The 22,908-nt window shown below is 36.5% G+C and overlaps 1 protein-coding gene across 3 annotated transcripts in view; it reads left to right on the top strand.

The window, feature by feature from the left end:
* Positions 1–22,908, top strand: part of LOC121866064 (muskelin-like) — a 39,405-nt gene that overhangs the window by 11,821 nt on the left and 4,676 nt on the right. For 2 of the 3 annotated variants that reach the window (XM_042365660.1, XM_042365663.1), the window contains exons 6-16: positions 734–926; positions 1,440–1,585; positions 2,536–2,646; positions 3,460–3,573; positions 5,255–5,439; positions 6,121–6,301; positions 7,173–7,370; positions 9,597–9,676; positions 10,551–10,662; positions 13,754–13,893; positions 14,691–14,994. In XM_042365660.1, coding sequence (XP_042221594.1) covers positions 734–926; positions 1,440–1,585; positions 2,536–2,646; positions 3,460–3,573; positions 5,255–5,439; positions 6,121–6,301; positions 7,173–7,370; positions 9,597–9,676; positions 10,551–10,662; positions 13,754–13,893; positions 14,691–14,994 — 1,764 coding nt within the window. The remainder of the gene's footprint in view (positions 1–733; positions 927–1,439; positions 1,586–2,535; positions 2,647–3,459; positions 3,574–5,254; positions 5,440–6,120; positions 6,302–7,172; positions 7,371–9,596; positions 9,677–10,550; positions 10,663–13,753; positions 13,894–14,690; positions 14,995–22,908) is intronic. The other variant, XM_042365662.1, reaches the window with a different exon arrangement.

Here is a 22,908-nt window from a genome sequence, read left to right on the forward strand (position 1 = left end):
GCCCTCATCATGGGAGATTTTAATCATGAGACAATTGACTGGGTGAATCTTACCACACAAGCCGAGGTAGAAGAATTCCTTGATCTCATTCAAGTCTCACTCCTCACACAACACGTGTCGGAACCCACGAGGGGAGACAACGTTCTGGATTTAGTCTTGTCTTTAAGACTGAGGAGTCTATGGTGGACGCGGTCCACGTTGGAGAATAACTAACATTGTGCCTACCGGTAATACAGTACAGGTATATTCAATTTACAAAGATAAGTACAGTATAGTCTTTGTATATTTTATGTATTTTATTCATATACTACAGTATTTCTATTACATAAAGAGGTAAATTTCTCGGTTGCAGAAACCATTACAGTACTGTATGTGATAATTACTGGGTGGTCAGAAAGTAAAAAATAATTTTCTCATACGTGCCATCAGTGTCAGCAATGCTCATATGTGTGTATGTATGTATGTATGTATGTATGTATGTATGTATGTATGTATGTATGTACGTATGTATGTATGTATGTACAGTACTGTATACTTAGTGACAAGAATGGAGTATCTCACTCACCCCACACCACCAATATTCCATGGGGTATGTGATGATGACCAGTACTGTACCTATAAAGGTGTATGGTGGGCGATATTGGCTGTGTTTGTTGCAGTTTTCTTTGTTTTGTTTGTCACTTGACTGAAATAATAAAGTGAGAACATTTTGAATTTATTTTTTATATTTTAGTATCGGGAACGAGAAGCTATTCGACTCTGCCTGAAGCATTTCCGTCAACACAACTACACCGAGGCGTTTGAGTCTCTTGAGAAACGAACGCGGGTCACGTTAGAAGATCCTCGGTTAACACAACTACATAAACTACTTGTGGATGAGGGAGACTTTGATGCCTGTGAAGAACTTATTGGTCAAGCTGCTCAGGGTAGGTGCTTCCTCTTATACTGTATAAGAAGTAACTGTATATAGTATATACTAATATGATGCCTCTGTTTTTCACAAATTACTCTGATTAAAGTAATGTAGTATTTGCGGTTACGGTAATTATATTAAGTACTGCATATTTTAGGATGTATCATGTGTCTGCGGTCAGCCAACACATACAAAAATATTAAGACTTTACACTGTATATTGTATATTTCCTATTGAATCTTAGATGTTTAATTTTTCCAAACTTTTATTGATTATAGGGATGACAAATTTATTGTTGGTGTGCATTTTGTAATCAGTACAGTATATTAATTATTCATGTTTTCAAATTAGTTATTTATGTCTGGGATTGTTCCAAGGTTTGGTATTAAAATGTGTGTTTGTGTCTTTAGTTTTTGTGTTTCCATCTTTTCATACACATTATAGTATAGTACAGGTATACTATACATAGGGTGACTGAATCTACTGAACTTGATTATTAAAAGTTTATTTTTTGTATCCCACACAGAGGGACTGTTCCAACAATATATCAGCCAGCAGGAATACAAGCCACAGTGGACACCTATCATTCCTTGTCCCGGAGGGGCTGCCAGTAGTCGTCAGCGGCCAGGAATGAGAGGCGGACATCAGATGTGCATCGACACCAACACTCAGGTAATAACCATGTGTGTTGTTTAACCAGAGAGAAGTATCTATCCTTATTTTTAACTGTTGATGACAAGTGTATTCTTTAATATAGAATATGTGCTTACACCTTAGTTGTTGAAACAATAATACATTTTATCAACAACAATAAATTAGCTGGATGATGATTAGTGGCATATGGTATTGACACTCTTTTGCCTTTTTAATACTCCTCCTTCTAGTTCAGCTTAGTTAGGATGAGCCTTTACAGGGGGATATCTTATCAATGGTTTACCTGTATTGATGGCTTTCTTACCTTCCATTGTGGCTCCCTTGGTATTCACCTTGAAGTTACAGCAGGAAGGGATTGAATTATTCATGAATTTGTCCCATTCCACTAATGTCTAAGGTATTTCTGAGTTTTAACCTTGTGGACTCGATAGGATAATGTATAAGTCTCTCATTTTGTCTTATTAACTCTCCTCCTTTAGTTGACAATCTCTCTTTCCTTTCTCTTTGCCACAATGTTACTTCACTCTCTCTCTTTTACAGGTACTTTAACGGGCAATATTCAGTAGATTTGGCATCCTATGTACCGCTGGCAAGGCCGTGGGCTTGTAACACACGTCTTGCCCGCAGTGCCCACCATTTCTCTGTGGATGTCGGTCACACTAGAATAACCTGTTATTGTACAACCTTCTTTCCTCACACAGCCAAACTGTGGAATGCTCTGCCTTCTTCTGTGCTTCCATACTCATACAATCTGTCTCACTTTAAAAAGCTGGTTTTCCGGCATCTTTGCAGTGTAAATTAATATGACCTTTTCCTTTTTCTATTTTTAATTTCTCTATTCTTTTTTTTTTGCTCCCTAGCCCCTGATGTGGGTCGTTGACCTGTGCCCGGGTGGGCCAATCCTCCTTAAAAAAAAGAAAAAAGATTGTCATAATTTAAGATATCAACACCAATCCTCTATTTTTCAGACAATTTACCTGTTTGGTGGATGGGATGGTATGCAGGACCTGAGTGACCTATGGTCTTACCATATACCATCCCAGGAGTGGACATGTATCACCAGAGATACTCAAGCTGAGGTATGGTTGTTATATGAGTATATACTGTAGTTATACAGTACTGTATCAGTTATAAATGAAATAGATCATAAATTTTTCAGGTTAGCTTTAAATTTAACATTCAGTCATACCGTATAGTGTACCTGGCCAAAATCCTTGTATTCCCAGAGGAATACTTAAGTTACCTGCTCTCAGTACCAAATCCTAATAATTTATTTACTTTCATATATTGATTATTAGTGCAAAATTCATATCAGTGTCTTACCTTTGATATTTTTGCTTTCTTTCTTTCTTTTTATTGTAATTATAAATAGTAGACTGGCTGGTGTTCAATCCTTAGGTGCTCTATGCATTTTTATCACCACATGAAACTTACTGTATCTAATTTATTAATTCCTAACACTTCTTGTTTTTCTGAATAAACTTTGAGTGATTTCTGTAGCTCTTTGCCCTATGTTAACCATCTACATACGGCAGGAACACTTGGTAGTCTGTTAAGGATTCCCAAGAACACATAATTCTTTCACTGATGGTTATTTTACTTTTCATTATCTTTTCCAGTCTTTCACCTTTCCCAGAGACAGATTTGATGTAGCTTCTATTCACTTATATGTTAGCTAACAATCATTTACAATTGTTCATCAGATGTGTTCCTGCAGTGTTTTGAACAAATCAGTGTTTTGAGGTACTTGTGGATACAATGTATGGGAAGGAGACTTTTCCTATGGCTGGACCCACTAGATCTATCCTTAAAGTTATTAAGTACAAAACACTGTAGTGTATACAGTATGTATATGACAAGTCTCATAAATCTCATGAAAGCTTTCCATTTAGGGTGGTCCAAGTGCTCGTTCCTGTCACAAGATGTGCTTGGATCCTGAGCGTCGGCAAATCTTTACTCTAGGCCGTTACTTGGATTCCGTGTTACGTGTCCCAGAGAACTTGAAAGTGAGTATTCATTCTGATAATTTATGGATAATACAGGGATCAGCACAGAAAAAGTATTCAAGAGTGTTATCATCTGATAAAGTGTTTTGTTAGGACATTGTGTGTAAACAACGTTACACATTATTGTGTCAGATTTCTGTGAATAAGTACAGGGGGCCCCCGAAATTCGCGGGGTTAGGTTCTCAAAATGGCCGCGAATTACCAAATAATCCACGAATAACATTTGCGGAACGGGGGGGGGGTACATTTTTACTTGTGTACAAAAATATGTATTGTATATTCTCTTTATGTGTTTGCCCTTAGGACAATTATTTCTTTTACCTGTAGTATTGTATAGGTGTATGTGTGTAGACACACACACACACACAAATCAATAATAATTGGAAAATCTTATCACAAATAATCAGAAACAAATTTATTAAATGTGACAGTCTTCCCTCAAGTCCGTGTTCTATTAATAAAGTACTGTAATAGAGCACGGACTTGAGGGTAGACTGTCACATTTTTAATAAATTTGTTTCTGATTATTTGTGAGAGTATTTTCCGATCATTATTTATTTTTATGTGTTTTGTGTGTGTGTATGTGTGTGTGTCTACACACACACATACCTCTCCCCTTCCTACTCCACATATCAAGAAGCGCTCAACACACTGACCCTTTCGACTCTCACTGACCATCACCACGACCTCATCTGCAAATTTGGTAAGAAGCTTCTACACCATCCTCGACACCGGCTCCTACTACCACCTGAGATTCCTAGCCCGAGAATTACTGTTCGACACCACAACCGCATCCAGCCCATACGTGCACGAACTGATCGCTATAAGAACAGCCCAGTCCCAACCATTGTAAAAATTATCAATAACTTGTAATAAACCAGTGTATTCACTCCCAGTAAATACTACTTCTTGCACTGTCACTATGTTGAAATGCACTGTAGTTTGAGCTTTTCCCCATCTAGTTATTATATATCTTATTTGTATCACTTTTGTTACTTGTATATTATTTGTAATTTGAAACCCATTCCCCAAATATGTAACTGTATATTTTCAGCCTTCTGGCTGCCAAGCTCTTTCAATAAACCGTTAATTATTATTATTATTATTATTATTATTATTATTATTATTATTACACACACACACACATATTTACAATACAGATAAAGGAAATTGCTCTCTCTAGAATGAATGGCTCCCTGTCCCAGCCACGAAAATGCCGGCAACTTTAAAACTACCCACAGACATTCTTGGGTACATCCAGAGTGTCATCCGAGAATAACTGAGAACCGTGAAGTAAAAATCCGCGAACTTGGGGGGCCCCCTGTATTCACAGAAATCTGACATTACAGTTGAGAGCTGAAATTACTAGTGCAATTAAAATTAGGTATCTTTTGTTATTCCCCATAAATCTGCAGAATGCATTAAATATTAAAAATGACTGATTTATTTTTTATTTTTGTAGTACTGTACTGTATAGTGGAAAAAAATTTACATCGATGCCAAAAACTCATATGTGGTGGGCTGAAAATCAAGTGTGGCAGCCCCAGAAAGTTAAACCTCTTGTGATGACCTCTATATTGTCTCCCCCAGTACAACTCATTGCTTTTGTTTTATTTACACCAACATAAGTTATTGCATGTGCAAGGTAGCATCTGACTATGTATCCATTTCTTTTCTCCAGAGTGACTTCTATATGTATGACATCGAGAACAACAAGTGGACTCAAGTAACTGAAGACACCGCTTCACTGGGAGGTCCACGGCTCATCTTTGATCACCAGATGGTCATGGATGTTGAGAAGCGGATTATATATGTCTTCGGGGGACGTGTCCTCACCCCCTCAAGATGGGAGGGGTGCGTTGGGGGGTACATAAGTGTTGCTTTATATCTGTATTCCTGTTGATACATAGATATACACTCACATATGCACCGATATCTATCTCTCTTCTCCACCTTTCATTTGAATTTCCTCCTCACTTGCACTCAATTTTTTTAATTTTTTTCATATTCCTGCATCAAATTATCTAACTAGTTTACTGTACTTATAGTTTTAGAATACTCCTTATATTTAATTCCTCATTTCTGTTGTGATGGAAAACAGAGCTATGGTACAGTATTATGTGTTCAAATAATTATACATGAAGTAAATTTTCTTCTACTGCTGTGTGGGATTAATTTATCACATATCTTAACCTATAAATGGCGGCCATCATCAGTGGGCATTTCCTTAGCTGAACTTTTAGGGTTAATTTGTGATATGTTACAGGATATGACGGAGAATAATGTTTAGCTTGAGAGTAATGCTTAGCTTACTTTTTCACCGTGTTATTACGTAGATGCAGTTTTAACAAGAATGTTTTGCTAAATTTTGTGCTCTAGGAAGGAATTATTTACAGTATACGTATTGAGGTTTAATTTAAATGATTAATATTTTAATGAGAGTCTTTACTGTTTCTTGCTGTAGGCTGGGATTATGTGTAAATAATGCTATACAATGTTATTATGTTTACTTTTAATGATAATCTCCCACTGTGTTTCTTGTTTTAGGCTGGGATTGGATGAGCTCCGCAGCAGTCCCTACACTCCAAGTGAAGCTATTTTCTCCGGTCTGTACGCATACCATGTATCTACAAATACCTGGACCAAGTTGAGAGAAGATTGTTCTGGTAACTCTTCTGGTCCTCAGGACATCAAGTCTCGCATAGGTCATTCTATGCTGTTTCATAGTGTGAGTTTTTAAGTATGGTAACACCTTTCTAGCTCAGTGGAAGTTTCAGCAGCACCCAGTTTCAGTTGTAATGAATTCTGAGGTATAGAGAGAAAGCCCCCATTGTGTGTGTAAAAACAAAATCATCTTACTTAAAATCTGCAAATGGAAATGTTATCCACCATATCACCCATCATTACAAAACACCATCCTTTGCACATTAAAGTTGAAAATTGAATAATAAGGTTGTGCTTGGTACTGAAACACTCATTTTATATAGTATATAGAGTGTATTTAGTGATATGTAGGTGTCAAATATACATAAACCCATTGTCTGTCAAATATGCCACTCTCAGACACAGTATGTTTGCCTGAACAGAGACATACAGTACACACTAATTGAATATTTTAGTAACAGATGGCAGCTATACTGTACAGTGTTAACCCTTGAACAGTGCTTCATCTGCCCCCAACAGATTCAAGCTCACCAACAACTGATAATACTAGTCAAACAAAAATGAATAACTGGATATGATAAAAACCTTCTGAGAGTAATGTATAGAGGATGGGCCAGTATTTTAGTGTACCTAGCTAGTTGATGACAAAGGTTTGGCTGAGGAAGTTATCCACAAGCTACTTTCTTTTGTTAAGTATTGTTAGTGTTGTTATATATGTTTTTCTATATCTTCAGTAGGTAAATTTACACTACCTATACAAATGTGTGACTCAGTCTTGATACTTTATGAAATATCCTTGCTTAGTGTAGAGTCCATTGCTCCCTTGAACTAGCTCTCCAAACCTAAAAATGAAATGGGAATTCAGGATCTATCTCTCACTTTTATTAAAAAATTATCCCTAATATTACTTAATTTCTTCTTCTTTTATTCTCCAGGGAAGTCGTCAGCTGTTCATCTTGGCTGGGCAACGAAATAAGGAATACTTGACGGATTTTTTTATGTATAATATAGACACGGATACAGTTAGTTTCATAAGTGATGGAACACGCAAGGACTCGTCATCTGTACCTGCTGCTGGATTTACTCAGAAAGCTACCATAGATCCCCATCTTAATGAGATTCACGTGTTATCGGTCAGTGGTTTTTCATGTTATCTGTTTAATACAGTATTTGTTTTCCCTTACCTGCTGCTAAGTTTTTCTTGTTTTCAGTTTGTATTGCAGTCCTTTAAGTTTCTACTGAAGTACTGAGTAAGATTGCTATAAATATGATATTATGGATGTACAAGTAAGACATCAACTTACAACAACAGCTTCTTTTAGAAAACCCTTTACTTACTCCCATAGAAGTACATGCACTTTACATAGACATTGAAAATCAGGTACAGTAATTTACTTTTTGCATACCAATTATGATTTATGTAATTAATGATATATGTTGCTGCTTTATCAGGCTCCTTCTTTCTGGCTTATGCTCTTCACCAGGTAACTTTTCATGATACAGGCTGGCATTGTGGTGTTTTATATCCTTGGACAAAATCAATAAGGAAAAGATATGAGTACACACCGGCTGTAAGACAGGAGGCCTTATTTGTAGCTATTTCTTACTAGTCAGGTTACATTGAGCCAAAAAGCTGTGGATGTGCCACCTTATTTTGGTTCTATCTGTCATCTTTGGTTTGGTTCCCAGCCAACACCATTGAAAAAAGGTATCCATAGGTGTTCCCAAGTTTGCTCTCCTTTCAATTTCATATTTATGACATAAAGCTAAATGCTTTGCTTGTGTTACAATCCATCAGCGTTTTAAGCAAAAAACTACTAGTTCCTGGTGTTACCAGGTAAGCAAGAGTGTTAGTAAGTTTTTATTTTATTGTTATACAGTAGTCCCTCGGTTAACGAACACAATTCGTTCCAGAAAGTCGTTCGTTAACCGAAACCATTGTTTCAATGGGATTTTGAGTAATTGGTTCCAGCTCACCGAAAATTACATACAAACTAAAAATAAATGCAGTAAAGTACATTTACTTTGAGGTGTGCATGTAGAAGGCTCCTGGTTGATGATGGGAATTAGAATGGGGGTGGAGGAGAAGGGAGAAGAGAACGCATTGGGGTGGAAGAGAAGTCACCCCATGCCGCCATTTCACCCATAAAATTTTAGTTCACTTGGTGTAATTCAAGATTATTTTCTTTAAATCAACACTGCACTGCATTATATATTGTCAATATGTAAAATAAACTTCAAAATGACCAATACTGTAATTGTACTGTAAAAACGTAAAAATAGTTTATGTAAAAGAGAGTCTCAAGCAAGAAGCTTCCTCCACTGAGCAGGGACACACACTGATGCCATTTTGGGTGTGTTGAGTGGCTGTTTGGCGCGCTGAAAACTAGTTCCCTGTACTTCAATTATGTTAAATAATTGTTAAAATGACTAAAAACTTTAATATAAGACTTGGAAAATTATTGAATTGTACAACCTTCTTGATATTTACTCAAATGGTAACGAATTTAAGCCCTAAAACCGATTACTGTATTGGCGGACCAATACTACAGCTGGTGAGCAGGCGAAAACATGTTGGGAAAAATTCGTAAGGAATTCGTAAACCGAAATTTTTTTGTTAACCGAAGTGAAGAATCTTATGGAAGGTAATTCGTTAACCGAAATTTCGTTAACTGAGGCGTTCGTTAACCGAGGGATCACTGTATAGGGGTTGTTGACGTATTTACCATTTTTTTAAATTTCAGGCTTTTATGCTTTTGATGTGAGCAAAGGGAGTAAAATATTATTAACACAATACCTGAGGCCACAATCCCTCCCCTAACCCCATCCCCAGACAATTCAAAATTCAATTCCCCTCACAAGGACTGGGCCATGGCTAAATGCTGGTCACTACTAATGTTAGCTGTCTTATTACCTTGGGAAAACCATAAGCTCTTTTCTGGCATGGAGGCTCATTGGATGCTCAGAGAGCTTTGGATAGCAGATCAATACATCACATCTGCTTGTCACTTGTTTTATTTTCAGGATTCAGACATTTTTAAGTCTTCTAAGGGTCTGCTGTTATCTTGGATTGTATGTTTCTTCAGTGATATATTGTACCCTCTCATTAGGGGCTTGGAAATATATCCCTAGTCTAGCCACAGTTTGATGTTACAATTTCCTTTTTAAATCTTATTATGATGGACAAATCCAGGTCTGTTAGGGCTAATTAACTGGGGTTTGTTCAAGAACAGAGAATGCCTCAACACCCAGTCTGTATTACAGGAAGCTGCTGGCTATGGGCTGTGCCAGAAAAAGGAATTTCAGGATCAATATATCTTTATTGTCAAAGTGATATTAACCAATTTTTTTTCTTGTAGGGCCTTAGTAAGGACAAGGATAAACGAGATGAAAATGTTCGCAACTCATTCTGGGTTTATGATATATCTCAAAATAAATGGTAAGTTTTCTCATTTTTAAAAGTTTTGTTTGGATTGTGATTGAATAAATCAGAATACAGGTTGTCCTTGTTGATGCTGGGGGTCACATCCCTAGAAGAGTTGGTGTCATCTACATTATGAACAGAAACATAATTCTGGCTGGGGATTTTCAAAGAACTTTTCATTTTGACTGAACAGTCACCCACAAAAGTCCTTTCGCCTCTCCTGAACGACAAACCCCAAGATTCAGACTTGTGAACCCGAAGCAAGACACTGATACATTATTCTGTACATAAATGCTTCAAATTCACGAGTCTGAATCTCGGGGTTTGTGGTTCAGGAGGACTTTTGTGGGTGACTGTACATATGAACCTTAGCCCAATACCCTGTACTACAAACAAAATTTTGGTACAGTGAGTGGAAATCCAGCTCTTGCAAAACTGGAATAACGAGGGTGACCTGTTTCATTATTCCTTTCCATTTATAAACATAGGTTTACAAAGAGTATGTTACATCAACAGAGATGCCAAAATTAGATAGGCACCAGGTACAGTGACTGGCTGTAGCATTAATTTTGTTTGTCTACTTGGGCTGATATTTTAAAAACAAATAATTAAACATTGACTGCTGATAAATAGTATAGTTCAGGTATGTTTATTTAGTGCCTGAGGTTTCAAGAAATAGAAAATGTAAAGGCAATTTGGAATAATTGATCTGCCCTCAGTGGATGCATCCTCTCAGATCCATCTGTTAATACAGTATTCACAACTTTTTTCAATTCCTCTTGTTATTGTTTATCTTCCTCTTCTTCTTCTTCCAAATAAATAAACTTCATTAATTACATTGAATTCATAATATGACCATAAGAAATTTTCTGGTGTTCTTGTGCTTCAGGTCATGTATATACCGCAATGAACAAACTGGAGAGTCATATTGGAGTAAAATGCAACATGTGGAGCCTTGCCCTCGATTTGCCCACCAGCTTGTCTATGATGATACGAAAAAGGTCAGTGGTAATTCTGCATAGCTTAGGTGTGTTTTTGACCTTTATAGATCTTGAAAAGAGAGATTGTACAGTGTGTGTTAATTTTGTTAAATGTGTTAGAGGATTGTGGAATTAATGTAAGGTTAGGTTTGGTTAGATTTATAAGTTGTTCTAAGATAAGATAAGGTTAGGTTAGAATTAAGTATTAGGAGGGTACTGAAAATTAGTACTCCATTAATTAAAGTGATATCAGTACCAGTAAAAATAATGCAAGTGTTTTTAAGAATTTTTTAATGCATATATTAATGGAAAACAGTTTAGTTTAGTTTAACAAATTTATTGGCAGAGCTTGTAGTACAGTTTGCCTATTCTGAGTAATTCAGTCAGGTCTTGACACTGAGGGTGGTATCACTTCTCACTGTCACGCAGGACAGAGGTTCACACACAAAGAAATACATCATATTCATTAACAACTATAAATGTATATAGGTCAGATTCATAAGGGTAATGTCATTGTTCACTGCCATGCAGGACAGAGGTTCGTACACAAAGAGTTGCATCATATTCATTGACAGTACATATACATATATGTAAACACACACACATACATATACGTATATACATACACATATACATGTACACATACATATACATGCACACATGCACACATACATACATATACGTCGGTCAGATTCATGTGGGTAATGTCACTTTCCACTGCCATACAGGAGAGAGGTTCGTACACAAGGAATGCATCATATTCATTGACACTATATATAGGTCAGATTCATGTGGGTAATGCCACTGTTCACTGCCACGCAGGACAGAGGTTCGTACACAAAGAAGGAAATACATCACATTCACCAGCAGCATATATAGGTCAGTGGATCACATACATTGGAGTCATATTCTAATTGAAGACTAATCAGTGTGGGCTAGCAAATTTGGGATAAACAGCAAGAATGTCCTCAAGCACACCTGATTCAATGAAGTAATTACATAGTTCAAGATACAGTAAGTCAGGTGGCCTGAAGTCTTTGACAGTGTCACATTCAATAATATAGTGTTCAAGTGTATGCTTTAAAGGTTTATCACAAAGTTTGGAAAACAAAACATCAAATCTAATAACTTAGAATGTTGGGAAGTTGTTACTTATTATGAAATACAGTAATACTGTATCTCCATTAGCCGGAATCCCTCAAACCCGGAACTCTCCGATAGCCGAAATTGAAATTTTCTCGGAAAATCGCTCCCAAAGCTGTAATTTTCCAGAAAATTCCGGCTTTGGGAATGATTTTCCGAGGGGCACATTTTCTGGAAAATTCCAGAATATTCCGGGGATGGGGGAGTTTTTTCCGAGTTTGAGAGATGAAAATCAGGCACATTTTCTGGAAATTGTGCGAAAATTTTTCCTTTACCCGGAAAAATCCTGGGATGAGGGATACTTTTCCGGGTTCGAGAGATGATGTACAGAAAGGTCGGGATATATCGCAAGATAGGGTCCAAGGATGTTCGCTATATACTAAATCGCAATATATAATTACATGTAATCAATGGGGAAAATAGGGTTAGGTTCTGGTGGCCAATAAAAGTGACTAAACTTGATATAAAATGGCACAGTCTAAAGTTAGTAGAATATAAATTGCATTGCTGGAATCCTTGTAAGACAGCGAATAACTTGAATATATTTTGCACAAGAGAAAAAAATTTCAACTCGTATTTTTGAGGCAATTTAGGGGATTTTTAGGAATGTTTCTGACTTTATAGGGTGTTTGGCTTAATGTGAGGTCCCAGGAACATAACCCCATGTAAGTTGTGAGTCTACTGTAAATAAAATTATCTCTATATACAGCTCCTCCCCGACTTACGACTGGGTTAAGGACCCAAATCCAGGTCGTAAGTCGAAAATGCTTAAATAATACATAGAAAATCTAAAATGAGTGTCTCTTTTTCTACTCAGCACCACAAAACTCTCACTTTTAAGCTTGCCAGCAATTTTAAAGTGAATTACAAACGAAAATTTTGTCTGTGTACTGACATTGGGTCTCGAAAATATGTAATTTGACAAAATTTTGGTACGACTGAGGCAGGTCGTAAGTGCGGGTGGTCGTAAGTCGAGTAGGTCGTAAGTCGGGGAGGAGCTGTATTGGAAAATTACGATAATTTTGGTAGTACGTAGTGATAAATTTGAAATATTTCCGGCCCGATTTCCCTCGCGAAATAAAAAAATTATTGCTATATATACAGCTCCTCCCTGACTTACGACCTACTCGACTTACGACCACCCGAACATACGACCGCCTCAGTCGTACCAAAATTTTGTCAAATTACGTATTTTTGAATCCCACTGTCAGTGATTGCGCTGTGTACTGACAAAATTTTCGTTTGTAATTCACTTTAAAATGGCTGGCAATCTTAAAAGTGAAAGTTTTGTGGTGCTGAGAAGAAAAAGAGGCACCCATTTTAGATTTAGTATGTATTATTTAAGCATTTTTGACTTATGACCTGGATTTGGGTCTGTAACCCCGTCGTAAGTCGGGGAGGAGCTGTATAGGAAAATGTCGATAATTTTGGTAGCCGCTTATAAATTCGCTATATATCCCGACCCTACTGTAATGGGCAATTTCTGGAATTTCTGAAAAAAAATTGCATTATCTGGAAAATTCGGGAAAATTCCGGGGATGAGGGAATTTTTTTCCGTCTTTGAGAGAGTCGTCTTGTTACCCGGAAGTGCCCTGCACCAATTGTTCCGGCTAACGAAGATATCACTGTATATGATATACAATACAGTATGGGTAAGTAACAGAATGTGGAAAGGCCACACAGATATGTTAATAATGTGCAGTTATTTAAAAAAGGATTATGTAATGGAGCAGTATCCTACAATAGACCGGGTTGGCGGACATTTCACCACCGGACTGTTAATACTGTATTAAATTTATATAATAATGTTTTTATTTCGGAGGAGATGAAGCCATGGTTAGGTTAGGCTTTCACTGTACCTATGATCAAATGTCCTAGAACCGATCGACTGACACATTTCTTTTTTACTATCAAATGTCAGCCACTGGTCAGTTAAGAAGTTTGAAGACTCGACCACATGTTTTCACAGGTTCACTACTTATTTGGCGGCAACCCGGGAAAAGCCTCTCTTCCAAAAATGCGTCTGGATGACTTTTGGTCGCTAAGGCTCTGTCGACCCTCAACACAGCAACTCCTACATACTTGTGTCCTACTTATCCGGAAACATAGGTAATTGTACAGCCTCGTCTTGTTAAGTTTAGTTATTTATGAAGTTTTTGGTAATAGCATGGCTAGCCTCAGAGGCGTGAGAAGTACCTCCATAACTCTGGCCCCATACACCTTGGAACTTCCATTGGTTGAAGTGAAGAAAATATTAGTAAATTTTTTTAAAGACATATACACCTTAAACTCATTACTCATCAAATCATGATTGATTATACAGTACTGTACAGTATTTGGTAGTGCGGGACAAGTCAACATCTGAGCCCCATTCGAATTTAATTTGTTTCTGCAGAGTGGTACCTGTACAACACTCTGTACTTGCAAGATCTTACTGTATCTAGATATACTGTACATTGTTGTCCTGTGTGACCTTGGTGTAACTAGATGTACTGTACCCCATTTACATATTGAGGCAAAATAATCAGAAGGAAGAGGATTGATGTCTTAATTTCAGTTGAAAAGAACATGAAAGGTTGTAACAGGATAGCAGGTCAGCAAGAGATTTGGTTTGAAGTTTGTTTGATGATTGTCTAATTATTCAGTACTATGCAGGCTAAGATGATCAAGGTTAAAAAGTACAATTGAAAGTCAAAATTATAAAGTTTGAGAAGAATGCAAGGAATACAATGCAGTTTTGATGTATAATATGTTCATTATGTAAAGTTTGCAGTAAAAAGGATTTGAGGAGGGAATAAATTTTGTAAATTGGTATTCAGTTATTTATGTAGAGTCTAAGAAACGAGGAAAAAGTACAACTGCCTGTATCTCATACAGCTTATAACTTTTTTTTATATTTTTTACAGGTTTAGTGAATTAGCTCGGGACAATTCAGTATTAGCGCTGAAGTATCTTCAAACCAAACTCCACAGTGCTGTTGACCATACCGACCCACAACAAGTTCTGGAATTCCAGGCCCTAGCCACAACACTCTTTCAGCCTCATGAAGACTTGGCCCTCAGTCACACACATTCTTTGTCAGAAGATGAAGACAGTAGTTCAAGCCCATGTAGCACTGATTTGGGATGGCAGCACAGTACTCGTTCACAGCTGTTTGACCAGCTGACGCAGTTCTTCCCAGAACACATGACACAGCCTAGAGGAAACTTGGTAGACCTTATACCATACTGATTTGTGTCGTGTTTGGTTTATTATAAGAAAAGAATATAGTTATCAAAGCCATGGCTTACTCCTAATTTTATTGAACAACCAAAGCTGTAGACTAGTATTCACTGTTGCCTGTCACAATAGTACTTGGATTTTTAAAAGTATCTTTACCATATTATTTAAAAAAATCATAAATTAAAAAAAAATCTTTAGAATCTGGAGCTTCTGTAAGTTGCCTTTGACTGATAAATTCCTGACAATTAAAGTAAGTGGTACATTTATAAATTTACATCAGCATTTTAATGTTATTTTTAAGTTTCTTCAATGTCTTCTGAACAGTGCTTTGCTTAATTCAAATTATGCCCTTTAGTTTCTCTGAATCTTTCCAATAATCTGAGAATTAACACACACACATTGGTGTACATGGATAAACTCTCTGGTAATATTAATGTACTAGCATGAATACACACTTTAGTAATGTTAGTGTACTAATATGAGTACTCTCTTCGCATGAGGTTATAATACAGCGGGGTAAAATTTCAATAGCTTCACCGTGAAAAATTTCAAGCCATATAATTATCATGTTTTGTGTCCTTGAGATATACTCTACATCGTTATGATTTTTTTACTATATTTTCCTGTAAAGTCTATGACACTAATTATAAAAATCTGTGGTAACTTGATCAGCCAAGGAAGACTATTAGATGATGAGAAAGTAAATTTAAACCTAGTATGAGTAAGCCACTAATGCTGTGTGGTTTCTGCTACAGTAGATATGGCAACCAAACTATTTATGTGTATGGTATCTGTTACAGCAGAGATGGGCCAGGTTATGTTATTCATCCATAATGGGTCCACTTAATAGTTTGGTTCCAGTAAGGTCCGTTGTGCTGTTTGTCTATATGATGTGTACTGTAATGGTTAGGTCAGCCATGGCATCTACTAAACTGATAGGTTTGCCATTGTGTCTGATGGAACTGATAGGTTTGCCATTGTGTCTGATGGAACTGACAGGTTTGCCATTGTGTCTGATGGAACTGATAGGTTTGCCATTGTGTCTGATGGAACTGATAGGTTTGCCATGGTGTCTGATGGAACTGATAGGTTTGCCATTGTGTCTGATGGAACTGATAGGTTTGCCATTGTGTCTGATGGAACTGACAGGTTTGCCATTGTGTCTGATGGAACAGATAGGTTTGCCATGTTGATTTATCTTTATGGCATCTACTGCAGCAGAAAGGCCAACCATGCTGTTTACCTTTGCTGTCTCAGTTCAGGTGCAAGTTGCCTTATTGTTGGACCAGTTTAGGGATATCTGGTAGCAACTGCAAACTTAGACATCTTGGATAATTACTCTTGTACAGTGAAATTATATTCTCACCTTACAGTGACATTAGAGCAAAATAATGATTTAAGTACAAATGCTATTTTCTTAATGGATTCATCTAGTATTGGACTAAACTGACTGAATATAAGTAGATATTTTTACTATTCTATCTGCTATAAAAAAAGGGATGTCATCATTCACTAAATTACAGTACTGATATATTCTGTATTTCTTTCCAGTGATTATAAAGGAAGATAGTCTTGCATTTATTAGCACGACATATTGTCTTCCAGGGATAAGGTAATAACAGTCTTCTTGCTATCTGAAATTAATTGTATCATTACAGAAGCATATGTATTTTATCAGTACCGGTATGTTAATATGTATTGTTTGTTCTCCGAAACTTTGCAAATTAGGCCTAGAGCCATTTGTAACAAGACAGATGATTGGCTAACAGGATGTCATGCGGAGTGTAACTCGACTGAGCTTTAGTAGTCGTATATCATTTATCTTACCAATATTCTGCACTTTTAAGGAATAATAACTATTCAATGCTGATCTCTGATAATTTCTTGCACTTGGGGAAGTAAAAATTAGCATGCGAAATGCTCTAGTAACATAAATATCATGAAGAGAACAAGAAAATTATTAGAAAATTTTGGTGACATTCCCACCGCTTTAGCCACCATGCTGCGTGATGTCACATGGCGAGGGATAGTTTGAAGTCTTTATAGTCACCAGTCGATATTCAGTTGCCACCTCAAGATCCCCCCCCCCCCTTAAGTGAATCCATTAAACTCCATTCAACAATTTTTCTTTCTTTTGGTAGTGGGGAAAAAATTACCTTGAGGTAGATTTTTACTAACCGTTCCATCCACTGACCTATCTCCTCAGTTTCTTGGACTTTTCTGGTGTATTTTTAAGGATGCAGGTGGTCATTTAGCCAACCCAAAACCTTTTTCATTCTCTAGGTTCATTTTAAAGTTCAATTATATTCATTAGATTTGATTTCTTTTTAGCCAAAAGAGTTTTGTAAGTGTTTTAATACAGCAAGTCTTCGCTTAATGTTGTTGCAGACAATGTTGTTTTACTACCTGCCCGATTCATTATAATGTCGCCCTCATGTTGTCATCCAGCACAGACTATTTTGTATGACGTGTAGAATATGGCCTCACACATCTTGCTGAGCTACGCTTTCTCTCGTGGAGCATCAGGGTGTCCCCAAGCATCTTCTTCCCAGTGTTTCTTAAGCTTCCACAGCATACGGACGTGTTAAGTGTTTTTGCTGTAAATATTGTACTGTACTGTAACCCGGAATGGCTTTCAAGTACCCGTCAAGTGGTAGTGATGCTAGTGTTGTGAAGAAGAAATGCAAGACCATTAGCCTTGCTATGAAAATGGATGTTTTAAACCCTTTTGATCAAGGTGAATGTGCTGTGGATATTGGTGTACGGTGTAGCGTTGGACCTAACCCTCACAACAATGTGTAGTATCTGGACCAACACAGACAAGATTAAGCCCCATTGGTGAGTACAATAGAAAATGATTGTTTTATCTCATCAATTAAAGTTTCTATTTATCTTTTTTTAATGTATATTATGTATTTCCTATAAAAATTCCATTGTATTTATGTACAGTATATGTAATGCATTTTATGAGTCGAAAGGAGGCTGGGGATCGTAACTATCTTATTTTATCTATTTCTTATGGGAAATTTTTTTTGTGTAATGTTTTTATCCGTTAACATTGTGGTTTAAAAGAACTTAACCACAACATTAAGTGAGGACTACCATTCCTACTATCTTACTGTTCTTATCACATTCCCTTTCTCTTTTTTTCTCCTTAATTGTACAGTGTGCTCCATTTACATCTGACACATTCTTATGGTCTGCATTTCAATGAAATATCAGTACCTGTATATTTAAATAATTAATTTCCGATTTACAAGTGAAGCCCTGGAGATATTAACTATTTTTTAGATAAATTTATACAGCAGAAATGTGTCATTAATGGGACACCCTGTATATTAATTGCAGTAAATATTTACAATTTGAGATAATTATCAGATGTTAAGGAAAATTTCTGCTCCAAGATCGTAACATTTCTATTTAATTGCCTACAGTTCGCATTCAGAATAGTGTTGCCGAATCTCAAATAATAATTGTGGGCGATGAAATCCAGCTTATTTGTTGGTCCTGCAATAATAGCTACATTTACTGTATACTGTATTTTATGAGTGAAGAGAGTTAATGTTAACTTATTTTATTGATACTTGGATGCTCTTCTTGACATAACATCTGGGAAATGTGATGCTTAATAAACTGTCTGGATATAAATGGCATCTTTGCCTGTGCTTATGATGTCAGAGTTTCTGAGCTCACCCTGGCACCTCTAGGCGACCGAAAAGGGCGCTTACGTCACTGAACTTTTTTCGTGTTTTTTTCCCTTTATGATATTTATATTGCAAGTGCATTTCACTTGCTAATTTTTGCTTCATCAAGTGTACAAATTATCAGACAGCAACACAAACAAGAGTATAAATAAGATAATTAAATGCTAAAGAACTGCAGAGAGACCCTTAGTGTGTGTGTCCGCCAGCCAATCTGCTGCCTTGCTAGAAAGTGACCCTAGGCCTCATTTGCAGTGTTTAAGTGAACATACTTAACTGTATATTGAAATTTAACCATTCTAAAGATCCAGTACTTTTACTTTTTATGCATGTTGTTGGGTGTTCAGTAGTAAAGGTCTTGCCACAGGCACTGCTGCATAGGCAAAAATTTTCCCAACTATGAAGTCGCTCCTTGAAGTGCAAAATTCTTATATTGATGGTATATATTTCTCTATCCAGGAGGCATACCATAAGGCCAAGCAGCTGAAGAATATGGCACATATGCAACCAAAAATTTCTTAAAGCAGCTGTGAAGAAGTAATCTTTTGATGTGTCACATAATTTTTTTGGGTGGCAACCCTCAGGCAACAAGGGTTATTCATGTGGAACCCCCTGACTTCTTTTGTGATTGGTGCACTAATCCACACAAGCACTATTTTCTATAATACCTAATTGTGTGTAAGTTATTTACTAGTGGCTTTTAATTGCATTATATGGGAGTCACTACCGCAACATATTAGCGAGTGTTGGTAATGGCTACATAATGGTATTGTTTTTATTCTGAATATTTTATTGTCCTACTCTTACTGTGCAGTTTTTTTAAAGTTATTACTATTAAAAGCAAATTCCACCTGGGAGGTCTCTATAATAACTGAATCATTAGGCCATCGTTTAGAATATCAGGACATGAGCTTAATTCCAGAGCTGTTTACGTTGACATTTGCTGTTCTTCAGGTGATCTGTGTAAGGCTTGGGATGGGAGTCCTCTAAACTAGTAATACTGTACCAGTCTTTTGTTATATGACCAAATTGGATGCAACTATTGTATGTTGTTAGGTTTATGACAGCCTCTCATCTTAAATCTTTTACATCCAGACACAGTGATCATCAGGAGCCATGGCTAATGTATTGCTCCACCATTAGCAGTGGAGATAAATGTGTTATAAAGAGTAATCTCTGTGTATGCTGTTAAAAGCCTTATGTGTAAAACCCTCACTTGTTTTTCACCACCCATTAAATTAAGTAAGTACTTCTCTTTCTGTTCTTAAGAGTAAGGCTTAAGGTTATTTCTCCATATTTTGTTATTACTATTAGATTATTGTTATTACTGGAAGGTTTAATGTTACATAAAGTGGTTGCACTTTGTTCATGTTTTGGATGAACTGTATGTTACAATGAGGGAGTAAGTGAAATGTGCTTAGGAGTAACTTTCCTCCAGATTAGAAAAGCTTTGATAGACAATGTTTTCTTGTAAATGTTTGTATGTACCATTAAAGAAAGTGTTTCACATATTTTCAGTATATGTATAGCTTTTGATCCTCAGTGGATTTTACCTTCTGGAAAACTTGATATTCATAGGAAACAATAAGAATTACTGGAATTTTTGATCATAGAAATATGAACAGAATTATAAAACTAAATTTTTGGATGAAACCTGACCTGTAGGCTAACAATTGTAATTAAGTACCTGCAGCACATGGCAGTGCTCATAAACATCGGAGAATAATTGTGCTGATTACTTTTGCATATTAGAATTGCTTAGACAGTTTGGAAATTGCTTAAAGAACCAAAGATATGTATTACCAGATAATTCTGTGATTTGTAGGCTCAAGCAAGGTTATTTTACAGTGTACAGAGGTTTACTTATAAGAATATATTTACAACATAATATTTTTATTAACAATCAGGGTAACTTTTTTTTTTTTTTTTTTGGTAGGGGAGGGAAAATGCAGGATTAGGAGAAAGGGTTGGAGTAAAGATATGAAAGTCTATATTCAAAGATATCCAATTGTGATTTTTTTTAAGTAACAGTTAGTATGTGGTGAGATAGTATGGGAATCCCTTGATGTTTGGGTGTAAAGAACAGTCACATGAGTACAGGATACATCATGTTAATATATATGTTCTTACATTTTAAATTTTGAGCTGTTGATGATGTATGTATTACTTAATTCTTGAGGGCAGACAATATGTAACAATTTTAAATATATCACTTCTGAACTTTCCCCCATTTAGGGGCACTACAGGACATAAATATGTGTGCTTGTAGATTTGTCATAGTGAAACTTCGTAACTGTAGTACCCCCTGTATTCTGTTTTAAATTGAGCATCTTCTCAACTTTATTACATCCTATGGATGTATGGATACCCAAACAAGGAAGTGCAGTACAGTACTGTACCAAGAAAAGGGGATTGATATGACTAAGTGGTTGGTTGTCTAGTCTGTGGTAAAACTGTGTTTGTTTTCTCCCTTTTTTGTGTAAGCAACCTTAAGTTTAAATATACATAAATATTTGTGTTTGTGTGTGTGTGTGCGTGCGTGTGCGTGCGTGCGTGCGTACGTGCGTGCATGTGTGCAATATGGCTGTATCTAGAAATCAAATGCTCAAGCATTTGCACAACGAAATCCAAACAAACAAATACACATACACACATTTTAAATGTACAGTATATACCTGTAGTACATACATTGCGATCCTTTACTTAGGAATCCTTTGAGATATATATCTTAGGGAATGCATCAATAGAGACCTAAAAATTTGTATGATTAAATTCAGATGTTGCATGTAAAATGTGCATTAGCACAAGCCATTCACATACACAAACTTTTAAGTGAGTGTTAGGAAATATATTAATGTCATTAATACACCCAGTTACCCTCAGTCTTATGATGGTATTTCAGTGTTGTTTTGGTGACCAGGGAGTGTCAACATGAAAAAATATGAGCATTAGTCAAATGATGTTACAGTAGAGAATTAGAGAAAATGTGGTAAATAATAAAACTAAAGTTATAAAAGTCTGAAATGTCTATTGTAACAAATTCACTGTTCATACTCTAGTGCAAGGAAGGTTGTCAAGGAGCTTAAGCATTATTTGCAGCCACATAGAGAAATTTGTATAGTATCTTACAGTGAGGGCTCCTAAGGCTGGCAGGAGACATGATAATGCTGTGGATATTTTGTTTTATACAGAAGAAATTTGGTTCTATTTTTCTGGCTATGTTAATTCACCCCCCAAAATTAAGGTAGAAGTGTACAACCAAATACAATGCACAAATTACCTTTACAATCACAGAAAATTGATGTGCTGTAATCCACCATAGGATAATAGGCCCAATCTTCTTCACAAAATACTGTAATATCTGTCCACACTGTGTGAAACATTATGAGACTGCGAATGATAGGTACTGGGAGATGTGCGTTCCTGCCTTGCATAGTGTAACATTAGTAATGCAATGTGTATTTATTTTGGCATAATTAATATGATGTTCAGTTACCAAGTGTAGTGGGATCAGTATACCACAAAGCCATGCTTACCAACCTTCCCTCGACATCATGAATTGCATGTAGCATTTTGGAAGTCATTGCACCCATCCTGGCAGATACTATTTTTTTTAAATACTGTACAGTACATACATGAAAATAATTTGTGAATTTTTAAGGGCACCTTACAAAAGATGAAAAGGCACAGGGAAGTTATCAACAGGAGGGTGTCATAACCTCACTTGGCAGTACATTTTGTCTAAGCCATTCTGGCCACCTTGATTCATGGATATATGTTTTTATTTGAAGGACATGGTCTTTGTAATAAATTCACATAGTCTTTGTGAATTAAAGCAGACAGAGGCATCATCATCTCTTTCTCCATCTAAGGATTCAACTTGGGACAATGAATACTTCCTCTTAAATGTTGTGACTCCACTTGTAGATGGCTGTGGTGATCCAAGAGACGGAGATGATATCCTGCACTTTTTCACCAGAGTCCAGTTGCTGTAGTTGACCCAGTTTTGCCTCAAGGCGATGGTCTTTCTCTTTATTTTTACAGTGGCTCATAGTGCTGCTGTCTTCTTTGGACTCACTGTTGGTGGATTTAATCATTAAAGTAATGAAAAACGAGTTAACTGATGCACATTTCACAGCATAAAGAACATGATGATAAACAGATGCTACCAAGTTATCTAGGCTTACTGGCAGCTCAACCA

Source organism: Homarus americanus, unplaced genomic scaffold, assembly GCF_018991925.1.
Source record: "Homarus americanus isolate GMGI-L3 unplaced genomic scaffold, GMGI_Hamer_2.0 scaffold4854, whole genome shotgun sequence".
In the NCBI taxonomy this organism is placed as follows: domain Eukaryota; kingdom Metazoa; phylum Arthropoda; class Malacostraca; order Decapoda; family Nephropidae; genus Homarus; species Homarus americanus.